Source organism: Echiichthys vipera, assembly GCF_963691815.1.
Source record: "Echiichthys vipera genome assembly, chromosome: 1".
NCBI lineage: Eukaryota > Metazoa > Chordata > Actinopteri > Perciformes > Trachinidae > Echiichthys > Echiichthys vipera.
Window position 1 is genome coordinate 18,963,098 of NC_139826.1, and position 24,617 is coordinate 18,987,714.

At 39.1% G+C, this 24,617-nt stretch overlaps 2 protein-coding genes across 2 annotated transcripts; both read left to right on the forward strand.

Moving 5' to 3' along the window:
- Nucleotides 1–323: 323 nt before the first annotated feature.
- Nucleotides 324–14,985, forward strand: LOC310951331 (nuclear receptor-binding protein-like). The gene is made up of 18 exons (XM_083919506.1): nt 324–454; nt 788–1,206; nt 2,221–2,343; nt 3,199–3,300; nt 3,770–3,859; nt 4,405–4,445; nt 4,591–4,685; nt 5,903–5,986; nt 6,918–6,976; nt 7,064–7,162; nt 7,951–8,083; nt 8,526–8,613; nt 8,736–8,786; nt 9,339–9,474; nt 9,659–9,712; nt 9,859–9,922; nt 12,631–12,686; nt 13,056–14,985. The coding sequence occupies exons 2-18, from the start codon at nt 841–843 to the stop codon at nt 13,113–13,115; spliced, it is 1,701 nt and encodes a 566-aa protein (XP_083775632.1). The 5' UTR covers nt 324–454; nt 788–840; the 3' UTR covers nt 13,116–14,985.
- Nucleotides 14,986–16,472: 1,487 nt separating this feature from the next.
- On the forward strand, nt 16,473–19,118 carry krtcap3 (keratinocyte associated protein 3; the record flags this gene model as incomplete). The annotated part of the gene is made up of 6 exons (XM_083919963.1): nt 16,473–16,485; nt 16,813–16,997; nt 18,072–18,131; nt 18,253–18,450; nt 18,656–18,790; nt 19,047–19,118. 6 exons carry the CDS (start codon nt 16,473–16,475, stop codon nt 19,116–19,118), a joined length of 663 nt encoding a protein of 220 aa, XP_083776089.1.
- Between the last annotated feature and the right edge of the window lie 5,499 nt (nt 19,119–24,617).

Here is a 24,617-nt window from a genome sequence, read left to right on the forward strand (position 1 = left end):
GTTGTATACAATCATATATGCTATTATTGTTGTGATTATTAACAATATTAATTTATTTAAATGTATATTTTATCTTCTTTGTATTTTTTAATGAATTTGTTTTGTTGTTGTTTTTCTCTTCTTTTCTAAGTGTCATGGTTGGATGGGGACTTGTAAAAAAAATACCTATATTAAAATAATATATATTTTGCCTTTATATGGCACTTTTTTAACGTTTTATTTGATTTTAAATGGTCACTAGTGGCCACTACACACGACTGCGTTTTCAGCACGCAAACAAGCGCTCCTCAACTGCTGCCCCGCCCCTCCCACTTCTGCTGAGAGAAAGGGACTTGAAAACCCAACAACCTATTTTATGACGAACTAGCTAGCATTTCTGTCTAAAAAATCTAATGCTTTTTCATCAGTATGTAACCTCAAGACTTTTTAGACGGTGGTAGTTTTCTGTTCCACGGTAAGATTTATATACACCGCTACTTAACTTTATGTCAGTTAACGTTATTTGTTTATTTATCTTTCATTAGCCTGTTAGCCAGGGGAAAGTTAGCCAATGCCTGAACTTCTCTAAGCTAACGTTGAACATTTAGCAATAGCCTTTGACAGCTAAATGAGCTGCAGTAACGTTAGTTTATGTTTGAGTGTCCTGTAACAGTAATGTTTCTTTGCCTCTGACACCAAGCTACGAAATAAGTTCGTCTCTCAGTGACGATGGGCAATGAAGCTCATGTTTGATGGGAAAGTAGGACTTAGTTAGAAAAGACTTGTAACATGTGTCATTTGTTTACAGCCCTCCTTTCTTGAGCTCTTCCTTACTGAAAGCCAGGCCAGAGAGGAAAATGAATGTGTGAGCAGTTCAAACAGAAGGAGAGAGAGAGAGAGGAGAAAGCGAAGAGAAGAGGCTTTCTATCACTTGTTGCAGCCCAGGTTCCGAGGAATAGGAAAGCCAACAAGCATATAAGTTGTATCATGATGTCGGGGACACAGGAGACAGAACCTCCAGGTACAGAGGGAAACAAGCCAGAGGTCACAGCAGGACACGTGTCCAGTAACATTCAACAGGTGGAAGGTGGGACATCCGTGTCTTCGCCTGTGACATCCATTCAGTCTCCTGCTGCCATAGCAACGGAGGATGAGGATGAGAGTGAAGATGAGTCAGAAATCCTGGAAGAGAGTCCCTGTGGTCGCTGGCAGAAACGCAAAGAGGAGGTGAGGGTGGCTAGGAAGCTGTGCTTTTGTGGCATCAAATTAAAATGATGGACAAAGTATTAACTGTTGAACTTAAGTTAAACATTATTTTGAGATGCATTGCACTTCTCTGCATAAGAGGGACTTTTGTTTTTACCCTTAAGCAGAGGTATTCAATGTTTTTTAGGCCAAGGCCAAGAGAGGCGAAACAAGGACCCCCTACAAATACTGTAATAAATTGAGTTGCGTATTAAACTGCTAGGGTAGCTTAAAACCTATACACAGAGTTTACCTATTACAATGATCATTATTGACATTCATATATTTATACATCATGTGTTAATGTTAAACATTCATTATGAAGGGAACATAATCATTCAGCTCAACTGCATCTTTGCATGGCTATTTTAGTGGCTACCTTGTCTATATGCCCGTAAGCCTATCATAAAAGTTGTGTAAATGTATTTATTACATTTTTCTGTAACTTTGGTAATAATATGTTGCATTCATATTAATGTATATTTTCAGACATAGTTTTTTTTTTAAAACATTGAAAAGATTATAAAACAATTTGGAGGATCTTCTGCAGTAACTCTGAGGACCCCTGTTAAAGATCTTTGCCCTTGAGTATATTGTAAACCAGTCAAGGAGCTCACTAAACTGGATTAATGGCCGCAGTAGTACTGTGATCTTTTTCCTACTTTTAAGTGACACAAAATCAATCAACAAATATTCCTATAAATATAAATAAATTCTATCAATTCCTAAATTCTGCATTGAATGAACAACTTGTTGAGCTGTCATTTTCAATTGCTTATGTTTTATCTAACACATATCATTGTGTGTATCAGTTTGGAATAAATGTTGCAAAAGGGTTAAGGTAATTGGATTATTGTTATTTATTAGTATTAAGATACAGAGTCAAAATAGAATGATAGTTATTTTTTCCAAACCCCACAGGTTATTGTGTATTATGTCATTTCTCTATTAAAATACATTGTCTCATCAGCTTTTTTCCGTTCACTTCTACTGTAGGTGAATCAGCGTAATGTCCCAGGGATAGATGCTGCGTACTTGGCGATGGACACAGAGGAAGGAGTAGAGGTAGTTTGGAATGAGGTCATGATCTCAGAAAGAAAGAACTTCAAACTGCTGGAGGTGAGGCCCCGTGTTACAGTACAGCAATACAACAGTACTCACTAAGGTGTGGTGGGGATTTCACCTCAAAATGTGAAAAGGGATAAGAACGCTCTCTTATTTTCGTAGATGTTTTGTGGCCCAGTAGTGCATAAACATACACAGTGAAGACACACTGATCTTCTGTAAAGTGTGAAGATCAGTTGGGTAACACTTATTTCACTACACAGAAACAAGTTAAAGAATGACACAGCTCTATGCCTGCATTGTGGAAAAACCAGTGTTAAGAAATGCCAGTGAAATCTTAGCGGTTTCCTCCCGTACAGATGCAGCATGTAGCTTTAAAAAAATAATAATATTCACATATTTTAAGGATCATGAATTTGGACAGTCAGTGATTGATTGTTGTTGACATGTAATGAGCCTAATTACAATATGTATCAAGTTAAGTAAGTCTAAGTCTTTTTTAAACCACTCTCCTCTTGAGTCTTGTCTTGTTGTTATAAAGCAGGTACAGACGGCTACAGAGATAAGTTGTGTACAGTTAAGTTACGCAGTTCTGGTATTTTATATACTGTATTATTATATAATTGAACACAGCTTATCATATCTAATGCAGTTTAATTTTCTTTCGATCAACTTATCGATTCATGTATGTATTATGTATATTATCACATTATCACCTTTGGTGTCTTAAAAAAGTCAAAACTTCATGACAACATGAGAGAAAAGTAATGATTCTTTATATTTTCTTCACATGAATAGGTCTTTCACAACTATTACTCTTTACGCAGGCACAGAAGAGTCAAAAGTTAAATGGGTGTATCTGTTTTAGTATTATAACATATTATAAAACCTTTATTCCTGTGTGTTTAGGAGAAAGTGAAGGCCGTATTTGATAACCTAATCCATCTGGAACATGCAAATATCGTCAAGTTTCACAAATACTGGGCTGATACGAAGGAGAACCGGGCCAGGGTGAGTCTCTGTGATTGGTCAGTGACATAGCGGCTGTGGCTTGGTGGCAGAGTGGGTCGTCCTCTGTTCGAGAGATTGGTGGTTCGATCCCCATCTCCCCCCGGTCCACATGTCGAAGTGTCCTTGGGCAAGACACTGAACCCTGAATTGCTCCCCGTGCTGCGCATGGGTGTGTAAATGTGGTGTGAATGGTTAGATCAGATTAGATGGTATGTAGATGTCCACTACCATCAGTGTGAATGTCTGTGTGAATGGGTGATTGTGACAGACACTGTGAAGCGCCTTGAGTAGTCAGATGACTAGAAAGGCGCTATATAAGTACAAGTCCATTTACCATTTACCATTACATAGGCTTGTTATTGATCTGTCTGTCTTCAACTTTTTCGACAAATGAATTGTGCATCTTTTTCATCTTTATTTTGAATAATGTCTGCCATTAAGGATTCCTCTAATTCATCCTCTCCCTTAGGTGATTTTCATTACTGAATATATGTCATCAGGAAGCTTGAAGCAGTTTTTAAAGAAGACAAAGAAGAATCACAAAACCATGAATGAAAAGGTAATAACTGACTGTATTTAAATATTGGAATGGTATAGGAAAGTCATCTGGCTTACCAGATATACAGTGCTGGGATTAAGCCTGATATCAAGCGTGTAGCAGGATATCTGGTATGTGGCCCTCCGCTATCTGTTTGGTAAGGGCACCATGTGCTTAGTTCCGCCCAAGACAATTGTGATTGAAAAACAAACAAATACATGGCATACCTGTATCCATTTGTCTCTTTATTGCAGTAACTCCTTTTGCTGCTGGGATTCTACAAATGTCCCCACTTTGGGTCTAATAAAGGGTTATCTTATATCTTGTGAAAAGTGACAGCCCCTTATTCACAGCATTGATAAGATGGGCTTTTCACAGCGAGGACCAATCATTTTGTTAACACAGTCATGGGCGTCTCTCTGTTAGCATATGGTAAAGAAAACAAATCATTTGCATATATACTATGTGCCAGCTTTGAGCAAAGTTAAATCACGTAATGTAAGTCATAGTTGCTCCATATTAGAAACCAGCTAGTAAGCACTCTGATAAGCTGTATGGTCCTACAGGCTTGGAAGAGATGGTGCACACAGATCCTGTCTGCTCTCAGGTTGGTTACCCCTTTTCAGACATTATGCTAAATTCAACATGGTCACTCACAGAAAAATGCACTCACATGGAAAACAACCCAATCCCTTTCTAATGAAGTTTCTATTTGTGTATGTGGATGTTTTGTTGTTTTTCCTTTACTGCAGTTATCTCCACTCATGTGACCCTCCCATCCTCCACGGCAACCTGACCTGTGACACCATTTTCATCCAACACAACGGGCTCATCAAGATTGGATCAGGTATATAGTTACACAGGTTTCATCCTAGAGGGTTAGGTAGTGGGGCTGGAGTGCCGTTGATGGAGTCAAATGATACTGAATTATGGATTTAAAGACTGGAAATTTCAGTCAATTTCCATTATTACACAGTACCAGTATTGTGTGTACAAATTTAATTGGCTGAGTCCGATATTGCTTATCATGCACTAAATACTCAATATGTATATTACCGTTTAGCATACCTATGTGTAAATAAAAGTTAGTATAAATTAGTTTTGATGCAGGACTCTGGTTCCTTTTACAGATGTTTATTAACACCGTACAACACGTTAGCCAGAGGCAGCCTTCACGGTCAAATGTGATTCTTCCGCTTACACTTCTCATAGCAGCATTCACAGGGTTGTAGCACACACCACGAAGCGTGGAGTAATAAAAAGAGGAAACTACCTAGCTGGTAACATCACCGCTAGAGGTGCTCCCGGGCCTCGGTGTGAAGCTTACGGAACAGGCGGTACTTCCGGGTTTTGCTCGTTTCAAAATAAAATCACGTATTTCAAAATAAATTCGAAAAAACAGCTGCATTTACAACGTCACTTCCTAAAAGCGTATTTTCTGGTTGGTAACCATGGTAACCCGAGCCCACCTCAGCTCTGTCATCATCGTCAAATAATGGTTAAATTATTTTGAAAGGGTAAACAGCTGGTCCAACCGCTGCAGGTGACAAAATCACTGATTTTTAATGTGAATTGAAGGGCTATTACGGAGAGGCGTTGGTCGCTGTCCATTTGTATTATATTTCACTGGAAATAGTATGCAATTTACATACTAATGGTTTTGGACCTTCATCGTCTCATTGCACTTAAACTATACGATGAAGAATTCTCATGTGACAAAAGATGGTGTGTGGTTGAGAGGACAACTGTTGCATTCACACATTCAGCAATGACTCAAGTCCAGCCACAAAAGCTTCTCTGCACTCCGTTCCACCTCTTGTACTCCATATTTTCTAAAGAAAATCCTCCAAACATCCTGCACTATAGTCGTATCAATATAGAATTTCAATATTATCTTTACATTGTGTGTTATTGATTTTTTTTTGGCTGCTGTTCCTCCTCCAATCACACATTGTTTCTTGTCTTTCTTGACTTCTTAGGTCTGTATATTCATGCTTCTATCTCACTTCTCTCCCTGTTTTTTATTCTTTTTCTATGTATCCTCCATATTCTCTCCTCCTGCAGTTGCCCCAGACACCATTAATAACAACGTGAAGACGTGTCACGAGGAACAAAAGAACTTGCACTTTTTTGCCCCAGAATATGGAGGTATGACCAAAATTACACTTTATAGTCTTTTCTGTTGTAACTGATATTAACTCCTGACCTCCAGAGTAAACTGGATGATATAGAAATATTAGAAAGATGTCATAAGATATTACTTTTTCAAGGACTCTCTTAATTTTATCCATTAAAGTATGTGGTTTCTCATCATTCATTCATTGAAGATGAATGAATGATGAGAAACCACATACTTTAATGGATAAAATTAAGAGAGTCCTTGAAAAAGTAATATCTTATGACATCTTTCTAATATTACAAGTAGTGCATGGTATTGTAAAGTGCCTTAGTTTGATGATGAATATATTGTTTTTGAATATGCTTTTCTATGAAGTCTTTTAATTTATGGCAGACTTCTCAGTGCAGTAGTATTGAATGTTGTCTCAACATAATCAGCTCTGCAAGAGCTTTGTCTAAATATAATAATCTCAGTGATTTAGCAAATACCTCATCAGACCATTCTCATGAACACAGTATTATGAATTTGTTCAACTGTCCATTTGGGCTCAATTTGAACTGATTAGATTTTGGAGGTCAAAGGTCAAGTGACCGTGACCTTTGATATGAAACAGGTTTTTGGCTTTAACTTAAAATGTCTACACTAATTATGACATTTTATATTAAAAAAGGTCAAAAGTCAGCTTCACTGTGACATAATGTTCTGCAAAAATGCTTTTCTGGTCGTTAATCAACGTCATAACTTTGGTCAGATACTTGTGACACTAATCATGAAACTGCTGATTGTATAAATCTTCTGTAATGCTGGGTAAATATTGTGTGGGAAACATCACTTTCAAAAAACACACATAACACCTTTTTATTAACCTACAAAGTCGTCACTACATACGTATGTCTGGTGAAGGCATACAACTGCAAAGCAGTAATTCTAGTTTTCTTTTTATTCCTTTTGTAATTGTAGCTGTTGACGATGTCACCACGGCTGTAGACATCTACTCGTTTGGCATGTGTGCCTTAGAGGTGAGATGGAACCATGATGATAGATGAAATAATGGCCCGAGCCCTTCCTTAAAGCAATATGTTCATGTGTGTGTTGCTTTGTTGCAGATGGCGCTCTTGGAAATCCAGGGGAATGGAGATTCCTCCTTTGTTTCTCAGGAGGCCATCAACAATGCCATACAGTTACTAGAGGACCCACTGCAGAGGGTGAGATAGAGAGAGTGATGTATGTGTTTGCATGTTTGAGTATCCTGAGCAATTATACCAGATTAAGAACTGTGTATGCGTGTGCATATAAACAGCATATAAGTGTCTTAGGGCGCACGCACATTGTCCTTCTGTACCGTGCCCAAACAGGTTTTACGGGTAAAGCCTAGTTCGTTTGACCAGTGTGAGTGCAACCGCTCCGCGCCTAGCTGTGGCCAGCTGGCCGTTCACGGACCATTTGAGAAAGGTGGGCTTTTGTAAAGCGTGTATGCACATGTACGAGCGCGAGCACTATGCCTTCGGCGGCTCTGACGTCATTTTATGTGCGCCTGTTTCGGACATAGAAAAAAGAAGGACGGACCATGCGCGGACATTTAAAACAATGAGCGGCGAAAGGTTCACATTGGTGTGATGCGGAGGTGGAGTGTTTACTGCAAATTTGGTCGATGAAAATATTCAAAAACAGTCAGACAAGACGCACAAAAACTCTGAGGTCTATGGAAAGATTTGTAAACAAAGCAACACATTGCGATGTCGTCAATCAATGCGTGTGGCGTGTTACGGCGTGATGACGTATGGACAGGCAAGAAGCATTTGCGCGAGGCCCAGGCAGTGTGAGTACAAACGGGCTGGCCAGCGGGTGGAGAAGGAGGGGGGGACAAGTACCCTAAAGCCCGGGGCACAGTACGGGCGGACAGTGTGAGTGCGTCCTCAGTGTTTATTTGAAAGTCCCATTTGTCAAAAGATGTTTTTCCAAAAGTGTGTGACCAAGGTGTTTGTTTTTGTAGGTGTTAATCCAGAAGTGCCTCGAGTGTGATCCCAGTACAAGGCCTACAGCCCGAGAACTGCTGTTTAACCAAGCTCTGTTTGAAGTACCGCTGCTAAAACTACTGGCCGCACATTGTATTGTCAGCCACCACCGTAAGTCTTTGACGTACACAAACCAAAGGCACAGAATCACAGATTAATCCTTTTGATTTACTTTGCCTGTCTAAATCAATATCTTTTAGGGTTTGAAGTCTGTGCAGCATTAAATATTGATTGTTTTTGCTTCTGTGTTATATTTTACATGAATGACTTGTTATAATGACTGACTGGTTGTTACATTATCTATCTAGTATAGTCACATCATAATACATTATTTTCATACGGATGCACGCTTAAGAACTGGGAAATCTAACACACATAATAAAAAAAGCTAATTCACAAATTAAAGTTGGATATATTCTCATGAGACTTTTCCTGCCTCTCACATGTCATCAGATACTACCAATGAAAAACTAAGCAAGTATACGTTAAAAGGGATGTATCTTAACAACTAGCATAACCTAATCAGTTTTTTTAATGGTTTGTAATTGTCCAGACATGATTCCTGAGAATGCCCTGCAGGAGATTACTAAGAATCTGGACCCAAACCTCGTCATAGCTGAGAAGAAAGCGGTTCAGCTCAAGTAAGGGCCGGAAGCTTGTATCCACAGTTTATTGATTTTCTGAGTTTTTTGGAAATGATCTTATTTTAAATGGTGTAGAGACTTCAAACTGTAGTGTCTAATTGTATTTATTTATTCTGTAGACTTTCACAGTTTCCTGCCTTGGAGCTTGATAAATTCCTGGAGGATGTGAGGTAAGAAGCAAAGCAGCAAGAGTCTGCATAAACTCAGATGTTCTCCGTTTCTTTATGCCCCAAAGATAAACACTGTCTGGCCACATGGGGGCAGTATATGCCTACCAAAAATTGTCAACTGTCATATTTGAGACCTCTGTGTAATATGAAATCATGGCCGAAGAACTGAATTGGCCACAGGTAATCCAAGGTTTTGACACATGAATGAATTGGGATTGACTAATGTTTCTGTGGTACATATTTATAATTAGGGTTGTAAAACGCTTGACTATATGCAAAGAGAAACAAAGACTATTTTTTTTTTTGTTGTTGCTTGTTTGGTTTCCTTATGTATATAATATAGTTTCAAAATGGATATTTAAAAACAAAATGTACCTCCTCTCTACCATATCTTTTTTTTTCTTTCTGACTTTCCTTACCTCAAACATTTTCTTCGTTTTTGTGTAACTTTCTTTTTTCCCAACTCCTCTCCCCCCTCTCCTTTATTGCCTATTTGTATTACGTTTTCTCTTCCTCTCCCTGTCTTTTCCTCTCCCTCCTTCCCTGGATCAGGAACGGTATTTATCCAATGACGGCGTTCGGACTGCCCTGTCCTCAGCAACCTCAACAGGAGACTGTAAAATTACCCATTGTTGTCCCCTTGGTCAAATCCCCCACCCCCGAACCTGTAGAGCTCGAGACACGGCGGGTGCGTACAACATGTTATACTGCATGTTACAAAAGGAAGACACAATCACAATGGTGACATTTCACAAGTAATCATCCAGATGCTGACACTTCATAATTGTCACTGAATCAAGATATACACTGTGTATTATTTTACTACTATTTTTAGTACTCTTCATATTTAGATTTCGATATTAATTCTGCAGGTCATTCATATGCAGTGTAACGTTGAATCTGTCGAGGAGGGCGCAAAATATCATGTAAGACTCATTTATTGTTTAACAAATTAAAAATGCAACTTTTGGGTTTTCATTATTGACCAACAACCTATTATTCAAACCATTTGCCATAAAGAAGTATAAGAATAAGACTCATTTTGCCTGGTGTTGTCTTTCTTTTATTTCAGCTAACATTACTGCTGAAACTGGAGGATAAACTGAATAGACATCTAAGCTGTGACATGTTACCCGGTAAGTCCACCTCTTCTTTGAAAAAATGACACTTAATCACTCTGTGAGCTAAAAGATGCAGTCACTAATTTTGTTGTTGTGAGCACCCTAAAATTTACATCCAGCCCTCTCAATGCTGAAATAGTACTGTGGTCAAGTAATCAAGTACAGGTAATCAAGTTTCAGTGCATCAAATGTGAGCTGGGAGGTTTAGGGTTTAGGGTTAACGGTAGAATTACATTTGACTTGAGGTGATGATAAAAGATGAGGTTATGTCTGTATGAAATACAAGCTAAGTCCACTATACTGTCAGATTTGACCACACACACACAGATATTTAATATACAGCACCTCTCCATGTGTTAGCACTGAGGCATGTAGGAAAGTGAGAGTGATATTCCAGGGAGAGCTTTAAACACGAATGGTGTCACTATATACTGTAAGCGAGACTATTTTAGGCTAGGAGACTAACTGTCGCTTATGTGTCATGAAAACCTTGCACCTCTATTTTGGACAAATGTATTATTTATTATTATTATTATAACATTCTTGAGCCATAGTGGCTTTTGAACAGGCATGACGTGTGTTTTATACATTGTCTTGGAAATTAACAATAATTCTTGACCAATTCTGAATGTTTTACTTACTGAATTAATTTATTTGAAATTGAGGATTGTCATCATAATGCTGTGTGGCAGTCTAGAAACCCAAGGAAGGCAAATGAGAAAAGAAAACACAACCGACGCAGTGGTCAGAATAATGTAGACAGCATGATCCAATGTGCACACGCACACACAGGTATGGTAGGCATGCATAAAGTTGCAGGAGCGTGGGGAATGCTGGGCCTGTGAACGGCTGCAGCTGACAGCTGTCACATCCTGTGTCAAGATCTGCCCATCTCTTCCCAGGCTTTCATCTCCCTGTCTCTCATTCTCTCTCTCACAAACACACACACACACACGCAAACACACGCATTCACTCGACATTATCTCCTGTTTTTTCTCTCCCACTGTTTCTCACATCATATGTCTTCTCTTGCACACTCACACCTTAATACCACTGGCACACATAGTGTAACTTCACAGCATAGACACACCTCATTGTAAACAGTCCTTCCTGCTGCTATCAGGGGATATTCATAAGCTTTACTTATCAACACGCCAAAGTCCAAAGTAACTTTGTAGTAACAAGTAACACTGTGCAGGGTCACTAGCTAACTGGGACACTTAAATTTCACCCCCTTGGCCTTTTGCGTTGCTCTACTTCTTTCATTGAACCCTATTTGAGCTAGTTTTCCCCTCGAAATTAAATGATAATATTATTTTGAACCAAAAGACACAGACAAGCAAGGAAACCTCTCACTCAGCTTCAATATCAATCAATCAATCCCTTCATCATAAAGCCATTGGCGGCTACCTGCTGGTGTTTTTCTTAATGTCAAAGTTGTTGGATGCTCCGGCTCCTCCACTTGTTTGTCTTGTCCCGCCCACATTCCTGATAAAGTGGTAAATTGCCAGATAGGTTATTAAGAATCAGTAGACCACAACTCCTCTGCTCACTGGGCACAAGCAAAGAATGTCTCAATTTAGGTGGGAACTGAAATAAAAGTAAAAAACACTTGCATATAAAGTTTCCATTTGAAAAAGAAAAAAAAACAGGTCAGGGACTGCAAGAAGGGTTATGAAAGTATATCTTAAAGTAGAAGGGCTTTAGGGCTGTCCATTAAACCTTTAAGCCTTTAATAGCAAGACTGAAGAGGAATATTTAAAAAGCTAACCTGTTTTAACAGATCATGCTCGAATGACCATGCTGGCTGAAACATGTCGATTTTTTCATTTTCATTCCAGATGAGTCCCGTTCTAGACTTTTTTCTTTAATTGTATTGGATATCACTTAAAGGTTTAATATGGAGAATAAGCAGAACACCGCCATCTAGTGTCTCAAGATCGTAGTCGCCACAACAATAAATAATTCCAGAAGTCGAGTTGCCAGGTTCGTTGCCGAGAGTGTCAAGCAATCAGCCTGCGCCATGTCAAGTGATTAGTCATACAGGGTAACGACTAATTTCGACTTATCAATTAATTTTACAACAGTATTTAATCTTAGCCAGTCTTCAACTGGAAGTCTTTCTTTGTGTTGAGCTAGCTCTCAACTCAAAATTATTTCTTATTTCTGTAGTAACAACAGACAATCCTGGCAACCCACACTGCCCAACGCTATTGGCTGGTACATTGTAAACAGGACGTGACAGAAAGTCATTGTCAAACCCGTCAAAACCTTTTTAAAATATTAATTCTGACTAAATATATTTTTTTATGGAAAAGCAATACTTTCATTCTGTACGCCTCAAAATGCCCCTGTGGGTGTTTTTTTTTTTTTTTCTTTTTTTAGATATAGCTTTTAATAAAGTATTACATATTCAACCTTTGATTTACACTATGCCAGATGTTCACCGGAAGAAAATGTTCAGAGATACAAAGAGCAATAGCAATGGCTGCTGTTTAATGGTTTTTAATGTTTTAAGGTGGGATATGGATTCAAAAGCCTTTTGAACCGTATTGCCTGAATTTGGTATTTTTACTCTTAGCCTGACCTGTTTTCAGCCGTAGGTGTGTGTGGGTTATTGTATTTGCGAGAGATAATGTGTGACCTGTAGATCTGATGATAAAGGTGATGTTATATCTGTATGCATGAATTACTGTTATTAACTATGCCGGTGTGCGTTTCAGATGAGAACGTTCAAGGGTTGGCTGAAGAGTTGGTACAGCTGGGCTTAATCAGTGAGGTGAGATCGCTATTTCTGTACCAAACTATGTGAAAATTGTGTTGGTTTAAAAAGATGAGTTGACCCCTGACTCTCGTACAGACACTCCACCACTTCTATACCTTCCCCTCTCAGAGCCTTATGCACATTCACTGCTACTTATATACTCTTTTTGCCCACTCACCTACCCATGTTAATGTTATATAGTCACTTTCCTCTCTCTGTGGGGCGACAGTATATGTACGCCCACCACCGGACAACCCTGTGGCAATTTCCTGGATCTAGCTGAGTCTGTGAATTCAGCCTAATTATCTCCACCATGTTATATATTGATGTATCTGTTATCTGTAGTGTCCTGGGTTGTTGAAAGTGTTTGTGTTCTCTTCACAGGTGGACCAAAACCAAATAGCCTCTCTACTTGAAGAATCCTTCAGCCAAGCTCTTCACTAGCGACAGTTTCATTGACTATGTTACTGTCAACTCATAAGTACACTCTCTCAACCCTGTTACGTGTTCTCTTTGGTTACTCAATACGGTGATTATATTTAGTGTTTTTAATGTCTTTTCTTCTAAGCCTTAGGTGGTAATGTGACCAAAAGGGTGGGATTATTCCTCTGCATCAGGGATTAAAACTTCCTCAAAGCACACGAAAACCTTTAACATAAAGCCAATTTTACAGTCGAATGATTTCACATATTTATTAAAAGTTTAAACATACATGAATGGTTTGGCTATAAGGTAAACCTCATTAATGCTGCAACAGACACTTGATCCCAACAGTACTGACGACATTACTTACTAGTTGTTCTCAAGCCACAGGTGTATTTTTATGTGAGGTGTTTACATAATGAATAGCCCAGCCTGTTTGTGTTACTTCCGTTGACCACCAGCAAATTCTAGCCTCATTCCTTGTGGTTCCCCCTTTCATTTGGTTCCCTTTTTTGTTTTGCCTCATATGAACATGAATATATGATGTATTGACATTCCCAACTTTTGGATTTTTGGGACCTATCAGGTTAAATATATTTAATAGAAAACTGGATGGCAGAGATGCAACGTTCTCAGTTGACTATGATAAACCCATGATAAATATTTAAAATAAGCCTTTGATACAGAACACAGGCATCATACCAGTTTTCTCTGAATATTGGTTACTCAGTTACTTTGAGGTACTGTGAGCTCAGTGTTACTAAATTTCTGTTTGTGTGTTTGTTTTTATATCTTACTCTGCCTTATACTGGGCCTACGCACATGCCTTCTTGTCCTCTTTTCTTTGTTAGATTTTATTATATTATTCATCGTTTTACCATTTGCTGCTTGTTGGGTTCATACATGTTACTCTGCCTGTAAAACGCATTCATGTGAGACGTGTGTACTGAACTCAGCTGCCATATGCTGTAGAAAGAGGACCCAGCCTTTTCCTGATACATATGTGTGAGAGCATGTTATGTTTTATTTATGTTACAGACACTGTGTAGCATGTGTTTTTCTTTACTTATCTCCTTTTTGTTTTTTCTGTGATTTCACACAGTGACCACATTGGTGGGTAGTCTGAGCCAATACAGGACTCCTCTTGTTTTTTTACTTTATTGTTTTCATTTGATCACCATTTGATAAAAGTGGGACCTAGCGAGTTGACAGAGTGCAGAGGCTCCTAAACTTGAATACAAAAATATCCTTTTTAGACATGCATTCAGATCAGGGAGTTGCCTTTGGCCTTTTTGTGACATTTTTGCTCAGAACTGTTTGTGGCCTTCTGGTACTACTGTGTCTGAAACCTCGCACAATTCAGGACCTTAAACAGGCAGCAAGGATGCAAAGAACATATAACATTCTCAGTATGTCCAGAAAATACAACAACGGTTATGATACTATTGAATACAACATTTTCTGGCATTTTATTGAAATTATACTTGAAGTGTCCTATTAACACAGTACCAGAGCCTCCCTCTGTTCTAATGTTAAATTGGTCACTTCACCAGTGAGATCATATCATCTATAATCTCCATTCATACAGTATATTTCTGAAGTATTTTTTCATTCACACACACATTCATCCATGTGTGGTCCATCCTAATGCATTGTTTACTTTATTTCCCTTTCTTTGTATGTGTATTTGTGAACTGCTAAGAATGTATATTCCAAAGATATGTTTTAAAGTCAGCCAGGAGAATGTAAGTGCACGCCACTGTATAGATAAGTGGATAAAAACCAACCAATGTGAGCAGCTTTATTCTCTCTCTCTCTCTCTCTCTCTCTCTCTCTCTCTCTCTCTCTCTCTCTCTCTCTCTCTCTCTCTCTCTCTCTCTCTCTCTCTCTCTCTCTCTCTCTCTCTCTCTCTCTCTCTCTCTCTCTCTCTCTCTCTCTCTCTCTCTCTCTCTCTCTCTCTCTCTCTCTCTCTCTCTCTCATATATATTTTTCCACCCAAATTACTGGTGGTGTTGAAACTGGTTATTAAATAATCGTACAGGGTGGGCCGCTTTAGCCTGTCACTCAAGGATGTGAGCTTTTGGTTATATTTGTGTATTCTTCTATTTTGTATGTGACCAGAGCGTCAGTAAATGTTTGTGTCTTTTCTGGGACGTGTATCCTGACAGAATCTGCAAAGTATGACTGTTCTTTCAAATAAATGTGTGAAATGCTTCACTTTTTCTGATGTACTTTTTTTGCTGTTATGTGTGTTTTGATTTTTTGGGGTTTCGTGACTGATACGATGTTTGTGAGTGTGGAATAACTGCGCGTCCCTCAGCGTCCAGCGAGCCACAGGTGATTCACAGGTGAGTTTCCTGACGTCATACAGGAAGTGGGCAGAGGGACGTTGGAGTTTTTCTGCTTCTCTGTTGTTGAACAGTTGCTCGAAAATTACGGCCATTCATTTGTTCAAAGGGAAACGTCTGACGCAGCAGAGAGATGTGCGCTTTTGGTGAGTAATTGTAACATTACATGCAACAGAAAACCGCCTTTCTTTCGGTATAATGTCATTAAACTGCATGTGTGTCCGACGCTAGTTTCCCCCCGCGGGTGTAACTGACCACAGGCCTGCAGCAGGGAGGATGGTAGGCTACAGTTGAACTTTTATAACTTCCATGTAACGTGTAATATGATACATGTTTTGTGGAAATGTCCAATAGACCCCTGTCACAGCAGACAGTTTGGCCTTTTAAAGCAGGAAAAACAGGTTTAAATAATCAAATTAAAGATGGCTTCATTCCAGTAAGCCAAGTCAGTGAGTGAGCATGCACAATACCAGAGCTCTGGATCAGGCTCGCTATATGGGAAGCAGTCACTGTGCTTTCACTGCTTTAACAAATGAAAATGTCTGTTGTGAAACAGGGACTATATTATACTGGTAACCCCCGATCAGCAGGTGTCCATGTCTAAAAAGGATAATTTACTAAGCTTCAAACTTGAGTTTAAAGTTTATGTTGTCATTTGTTGCAAGTGTATAGTTTGTAATGTTTTATCTCTGTGAGCCTAATGTTTGACTTCCTTTTCCTTTCATGTTGCTGCAGTGGTTAATAATTGATTTTCGTCTTAAGAGAAGATAATGCCTTATTAGTCCCACAGGGGGGATATTTGAAGTGTCACAGCAGCGAAGGAAATAGTGGATGACAAAAGCATTAGTCCAAATGAAAGATATAATAAATGTGTAAAACAGTATAAAGAAATCAAATAATAAAGAAACAATGTTTTACTTTAATGATTTACAGTAGCTATAAAGTATTTTAGTTTACAGGTTCACACATAGAATGATGTATATTTGCCTCACAAAGTAAAGGGCTTTAGAGTTTGGTGGTAGATATCTACATGAAATGTGCAGGTATACATAAATGTAGTCAATAGAAAAGGAAGTCAAAAAGATGTCATTCAGTATTCAACAAGATTGTTTGTTGATATTTAGGGTTTATGTAAAAAAAATTACTATTGGTCGAGATATCGTTATTGGACTTTTTAAACTCTTTAATATTGATATCAGTATTGGCCCTTAAAAATCTTGTATCAGAATGTATAGAAACTCTAACCAACCGGTTTCAAACTTTCTCTCAGGCGGTGTTTCAGATGTTATTTTCATATAAGCTGTATCTAATAATAATGTTAATAATAACAATAATAATACATTATTTATTTTTTTATTTCTGTCATCCAGATAAGGACAAAGGGCCAAGGAGGCTGATGCAAAAGGGATTAACTCTCATCCTGGTCGGCCATATTAACTTCATCCTTGGCGCTATTGTCCATGGCAGTGTCCTCCGCCACATTTCCAAACCCAGCCAGCATATCACCACTGAATACACTGTAGCCAACATCATCTCTGTCACCTCTGGCCTGCTGGTGAGTCTATAGTTGCGACATTCATCCTTTTGTTATCTACAGTGTGCACCTAAGCAAAAGCAAAGCAACTCTGATCTGAACTTTTTACCATGAATTTGGTGAGTTATGAAAATAACTATGTTGAATTCATCCCTGCGACTTTCTGTGCTCTGTGCATCCGATTGGGAGACAATTGCAGTCAAGCTATTGCATGTTGCTGAAGGAGGTTCACATAAACATTTGCTTTTACCCTCCCATGTAGCTGCACAAGAGGCCCAACTCCTGCTGCAGAAAGTATCCCCCAAACCATGACATGACATTGCAAGTTAAATTTATTTGGGTCTGATGGGAAACATTATGTTTGACGTTAGACTGGGAACGACTGAACCCAGTGTCCAAAGAAGTCCTTAAAATTAAGAGGAGGAAGTGTCAGAGTCCAGATCTAAACCCCACAGAGAATCTCTTGAAAATCCTTGGCAACAAAGTAATGTCTAAGAAACCCACTACAGTTACCAAACTGTGAAAGAGACTGCAAGAAGAATTGACCAAGGAACAACTGAGAGAAACTAGTGATGACCTGTGTGCGCAGATGTGCAAATTCTGAACAATAAAAAAACAGTTTTCAGAATAAAACAAGTATTGATAATTTGTTCTCTAATATTGATCTCCAGTGTATTCACCTGCAGTAAACATCCAAGTGATTTGCACTGCTAGCTCTATATAGTGTTTTGTATTTTCCTCAGCAATCAAGACTGAACTTGCCTATAAGGGAGCTGGTTTTTCAAACCAGTTACTAGTTGCTCCAGGGCAGGCTTCATTACATCGAGACATCAAATAAACTGGCAGCTGTTGATGCTAAGATTGTGTTAATGACACATTACACAATTTAGACAAAAGACCAGCACCGCTTTCCATCGGTGATCTCTCACTTACTGTCATTAGTAAGACTCATTTCTTCCTTTTGTGTTTGAAGTCTCCTTCCCAAATGAAAAATTCAGCCTCAGATCCTTGGGGCCAGGATTACTACTGTGGCACATAATTAAATAACCCTTACTCCAAAGCTGCAACAATCTTCTTGTCATTTAAATCTTCCAGAGCATTGCCACTGGGATTATTGCCATTGTGATGTCAAGGAACCTTCATGTGTTAAAACTGGTAAAGAATTGAATTTGTTATCAACTATTGCTATAATCACTTCAGGCATTCATTATGTGTCTACTCAATAGTAACCTCACCTATTGTTGTTTTTTTATGATTTTTGTCTATGTGTCTACAGCAAATAGGACTTTTAATTGCATCATTCCTGAATGCCCTGCTCTCAGCAGCATGCTGCACTGGGCTCCTCTTGGCCATTAGTATCACTGTTGCCCACAATGGTGAGGGTTTGATGCTGGGATGCAATGACACAGAGGTGCCCATCAACGCTCGGTCTCCTGTCAGTTCCAGATGCCCATTTGATACAACACGAATCTATGTGAGTCTAAACTTTCTTTTTAACTTTCCACCTCACTTCATCCTTTTGCGGTGTTACCCCTGTTTCTCCCCAATGTCATTTTTTCGGCAACATTTAAGGCATGAAATTTCAAAAAAAGCATCACAGGAGAACTGTGAATTGAAGTTGTATTGTTCCTTAATTTCACACTTTTTCCTCCTTATTCCCATCACTCCCTGTCTGTCAGGACACCACCCTGGCGCTGTGGGTCACTTGTGCTGTCTTTGCAGCAGTTGAGGCTGGACTGTCTCTCTGGTGCTTCATTGTTGGATTGGTTCTCAGAGGGCTGGCACCCTGTGGGAACAGCTACATCAAAGAGCAGGTGTGTGTCTTTGTGCATGTGTGAGTGGGGTGGGGGGGAGGGTGCGTGCGTGCATGAGAGGTGTAGCTGTGGTGTGTGTCTGTCTGAATCTCCGTCTGACTCAGTTGGTCTAATTAAAACAGACTAACACTTATCCACACTCATCTACTCCCACTAAGTCTGTCATGCTCTGTTCCTCTAAGTCAAAAGAACATAGAAACACCCTTGTCACTCGCTCATAATAACATAGAGCGTATCCTTCCTTTCTCTCTACCAGTTAGAGGAAGAAGCTGAGGGTGCTCCCCACAGCCAACGCCTGATTAGACAGCGCTTGAACCCTGACGCCTAACAGAACAAAAAGCAAGAAGGACAACACTCCATGTAGACATGCACAGCAAGATCCCAAAAGGCATTGCTGCCTTGTATTGAGACCAATAGATTTTTCCCTACAGTCAGCTCGGTGAGTGTCTCTATGGAACAGGAGTGAAGTTTTGAGAAAGTGGTTCTTGCTTTTCAGTATCATACAGCCACATACTCTGTTTCACAGATGGGGGTTACCAAGTGGCTGTATTTGTTTTCATTTATACACAAAACAGTTTATCTTGTGTGTGAAGCTGTAAGCAGAATACAGTCGAAAATCTGTGAAAACCCAGAAATGGTACATTCATTAATAGTGACACATCAAAAAATGTACGTTTCAGTAGGTCTTAAGGTCTAAAGTGCAGATACCTGTGTTGGGATTCAGTGTGCATATACTGTATGTGTGTGGAAGCTACAATGATAAATGGAGTCTCATCAGTATCCATCCACAACTGTTTAGGTTCAATAGTACCCAATATGTCACATCTTTCAATATGAAGAAATCTTTTATGAAGAAAATACGTTTTTATATCTAGCAAAATATTTTAGATTTTCGCCAAAACATATTTTATCGTTTTAAATGTTTTTAATATTTTACCATTTGTATAGATTCTAAAACACTCCGCCGCATCTGAGATGCATCTTCAAACCATACTCGTCAATGGTCATGTGGTGCCATATCATGTTTGACATAAAAAAACAAATTATCTTTAATCCTATGCAGATACAGTTTATGGCTTCAAATTAAATTGGACATGCTTAATTGCTGCTACTTTTTGAAAGTAGTTTGTATTTATAGATAATTATAAAGATAACTGCAGTTATGACATGGTCACTGGAGTCCACTGTGGTTTGATGTCGCAGCTGAACACCACATTTTATGTTTTATTTTAGTTTTTTGTGTTCATTTTCTATTTTTAATATTCCTCCGATGACATCATTATTGTGAGCCTTGTGTTAATGGTATGGAAAACACATTTTTGAAAAGCTATGTGAAAATCTAAGGCGGATAAACTCCCACAGGATATAATCAAACGGTATGTTTAACTGTTATATAAACATGTTATTTACTCTGATTGTTGATTTTGGCTCAAGACATACAGTGACAAAACGACGAGAATGGAGAAAACGAATTAGCAAATTTAAATATTGTTCTCTGGTCCCAGAGTTACAGTTGAGATCGCTTAAAGGCTGTGTCACAGGGATGTTAAAAGATGTTTTAGTAAACATGCCCTTGATTGAAAGTAATCTGGATTGCAGCATAGCTGTGTGGATGTACATAGAATGTATTTGTGTAAGTACAGTCTACTGCGGTTAAATGTCAAGCAGGGTCATATGAAGACGTTAAACCAGTATGTGGGCCATCCGCCTCAGCTGGCACAGACCCCCCACAACTCAACTCGACCGAGAAGATCAGATCAGCGTTAAAACGGTTAATCTAATGCCGTGCTCAATTGTGTGGAAGGGAATCATAGCACGCAGTAGTCTACTAATCCTCAAGCTGCTGGGGATAAATATTGACATAGTGCTGACTGATAAAATCCCAACAAATATGTTTGGCCATTTCAGGATGTATGATGCTTATGTCACACTGTAAACTAATAAAATGTGTATGTAAATTCACAAGATGAATATGAGGTAAGAGCAGATGTGGTGTCAGGACCAATGAACTGATTTCTAGAAAATTGTAAGTTGGGATGTGTTTATCTTCAGAAATTTATGTTTGAGTGTGTTATCAGTTGGTTCTTGGGTAAATCGTTTCCTGTTCCTGTTCATATTTTTTTTTCAATAATTGACCGTTTAGAAAATCACTCATTTGTGAAAGGGTATTTATAATTACGTAGATTCTCAGTTACAAAGTGATCTTGTTATTTTCTTGAAATTGATTGACTCGAAAACCTACATTTTATACAAATTAAAAATGCACTGATTTGAATTTATGGTAGACTAGTGCACTTTAATGCATGTTGGTTGCATTGTTGTTTCCAAATAAGAATTTGGAATTTCCCGACAGGAAAACAAATGCCATCCCTCATCTTTTGTCCTGTTTTAGCCTGGCTGTAAACTTGCTAAAAGTATTGTATTTTTTAACCCCTATTTGATTATTTTATTTTTTTTATTAAACTTTTGAATGTATCATATACATGTCATGTACATTTCAATATTTTCTTTATGGTTTTCTAGCGATATTTGCATTTAATGTATCGTTTTTAGACCCGACCCCGGATAAGCGGATGAAGATGAGATGAGATGTTTTTAACCAGATTTTTAATAATGTTACCTGTCATGGTATTTTTTGTGCTTATAGTCTTGCCAATGCATCATATATTTTCAGTTTAAATCTTAGGAGGACTGCTGTCCCTACTTGCACCTAGCCCCAGAGGGAGTCAGTGGCTTGGCCTTCACTTCAGTGGCAGATTTTTAAAAATTGTTTTTCACTCTTTGTGTCCTGTTTGATGCTACAGACACTGTCAAATATATATATATAAATATAAATATAAATATATATATAAATATAAATATATATATATATATATATATATATATATATATATATATATATATATATATATATATATATATATATATATATATATATATATATATATATATATATATATATATATATATATATATATATATATATATATATTTGAAGGCCCAGGTTGGATCCCATTTAACCCTAAAATAGCCTTCATGTGACCTGAGAGTGATGCTGACTTCCTGATGGCTCTGGAGCCTTTGAGTTCAATGGTACTAGTGAGAAACACAAATGTACTGTGTTGTTCACAAAAACTGTTTAATTTCATTAATACCGTAAAATGTTAAAGTACACCAGTACAAATTGAATGCCAGATTAAGGGGGATTTATTATTAACATGCACAAATAAATTCCCTATCACCCATTTTTAACAGGGAGAAATCGATCAAAAACCTCAACTCCCACCTTCATCCAGCACACACAAAGGTTTCCAGCTAGTTATTGCATTGTCCATTTGTTAAGACGAATGATAATTTAAAAAAAATTAAATCCCACACTTTCTTACTTGCAAAAGTGGTTTAATAAATAGATAGCAACGTTTTGGTGCTAGACCTTCATCAGGGAAACATATAAGTGAGTGCAAGGTCATCTTTAATAGGGAGTGGCTGCAAGCCTGCAGTCAATCCGAACAATCCCTTCTTCACACATGAAATCAAACAGACATGAGCAGTTCGAGGACACGACACACCATATCCACCCATAATCAAAGATACAAATGAAGTTGACTCTCAATAATCCTAAAAGATCCTAAGGGTTAAATAAATATAAATGACAGTATAAAGTATATAATTTCCCTCAGTCGAGAATTAACTCCATAAAGTGATTAAAAAATGTATGACTGGTAAATGAATTGAAACCTAGAAGTAGAGAAATACACTCTAGATGAATAACAGACATCTCGAAGATATAGAAGGATTAGACAAGTGCAAATTCAAAAATAGATGAATTAAAAGCATATCTGATTACTGGCCCAACTCGCCTTTATTGAAATACACAGTTCCTCGCCAACAAACACCTACCACATATTCCCATCGGTGCTGTCAGACATTAATAGTCAGCCTGCAGGCAAACGTCCAGTGCGGCCAATAATTCCCTCTTGTCTCTGCGCGGTCACGATGAATCCGCGGGCACGAACGTGTCGGCTGCACGCTACAGACAACCAGCTGCAAACAGAGGAGCAGCGGAGTACTGCAGTGACCGGAGCCGGTGGAGCCGAGGAGCGCCCAACACACCGCTCCTTATTCTTCACACAAGGTAAGAGCATCTATGATTGTAACGTTAGCCAGGACACAATGCGTGCAAGACAAACAGACTCAGATTAAAAACGCTTTCAAATGAATCGTGCACGAACAGCGCGCCGTTGTTGGGCTGAACTGAAGACACTGCGGGGACAAACACACAGCTCAAGATTGATCCGGTCTCGTGTTGCGTGTCAGCGTGTGTGATGCTCGTCTCAGCGCAGCGACTATGCCTCTGACTGAAGCCCACCTTTTTACAGGTTAATGTTTATAGAAACTGGCCATGTTCTCCTTCAAAACAGAGAGACCGTGTAGTCGACCATAAAGACACCGAGTCTCAGAGTGTGAAACCTCGCAGGGGAACGCTACTGTTGCCCGGCCAACCTCACACAAACACGAGAGCGGGGGAGTGTCTGATCATCCGCAGGTGTAACGTTCTTATGAAGCAGCTTGAAAGCATGCCCCGGTTGTCATTTGCGGTTTGCTTTGAACATGTGCTGCAACATGAACTGTGCGTGAACCCCGCTGACACAACGCGCATAGACGAAGATCATTTGACATTGCAGGTTCAATACACAGTCAGTCATGCTCCTTCAGAAATTCTTACCAACGACCACCCAATGGGCTGCTGTACATTTCATCAGAAGTTTTAATCCTGACTTGTATAGAGACAAAGGTGTGGCTGATCAAAGACGATACCAGATACAGTGTAACTTCACTCTAAAGCAAGGCTGGAGAACCCATGCTCCAGGAGGGCCACTGCCCTGCGTGTTTTAGGTCTGTCCCTGCTCTCAGGTGTGTTAGAGCAGAGAGAAACCTAAAACATGCAGGACCGTGGCCCTCCGGGAGTAGGGTTCCCCACCCCTGATCTCAACCAAGCCCACTCTGCTTGTTTGACCATGAGGCCTTTCTTCTTTGTGTGTTTAAACCTGCAGGACCTGCTCGGATGGATCCACTCCAGTGTGGCAACTGAATGTGAAAGACACATGATTTTATGTCTTCCAGGGGGATCTATAAAAATCATTTGTAGGATAATGACATGGCTCAACTTTGGATGTTTCAAGCATCACTGAAGATGGAGTGAGAGGACGTCCAGCAGCCCAGTTGAAACCTCCGGCAGACGGCTGATGGGGGATCTACTATCTCAGCGTCATGCTTTCAGTTGGATTCCGCCTGTTTCATCCTCAGTCTTTGAACAGGGGATTAGCTGCAGGGCATGGCTTTTTTTTTTTGTTAAAATGAGCAACAATAAAGAGTAATAAAAAATGTAAAAGCACATTCTGAGACGCTACAAGAAACTGGTGAATTCAAAGACTGACACAAAAAGCAGCAGCTGACAGATGAATCAGGACTCCACCACATGTGCAGCTCAGGGTGCATACAGAGTGTACCCGCTTTGTGGATTTCTTTCTTTTACCTTCACCGCTGACACTAAAAATTGTCTCCATTGCTTCTGAGGTTAAGAAGCTTTAAAAACAATCCCTGCATGTTTTCGGGGCTATCTAGTGGTTGTCAGGGTGATGATAAAGTCATCAGACTGAGCCACTTTGCAGAAATGCCTAACACAAAGATGCAAGCACCTGTCGGTAGAGGATGTATGAAAGACTGGTTTTCAAAAACTACAACGATTTACTGCAGACAGCTAGTTCCCGTCTGTTTTTCTGTCCTCCTCATCCCCGGACTACTCCTCTTCACCCTGGTCACACCC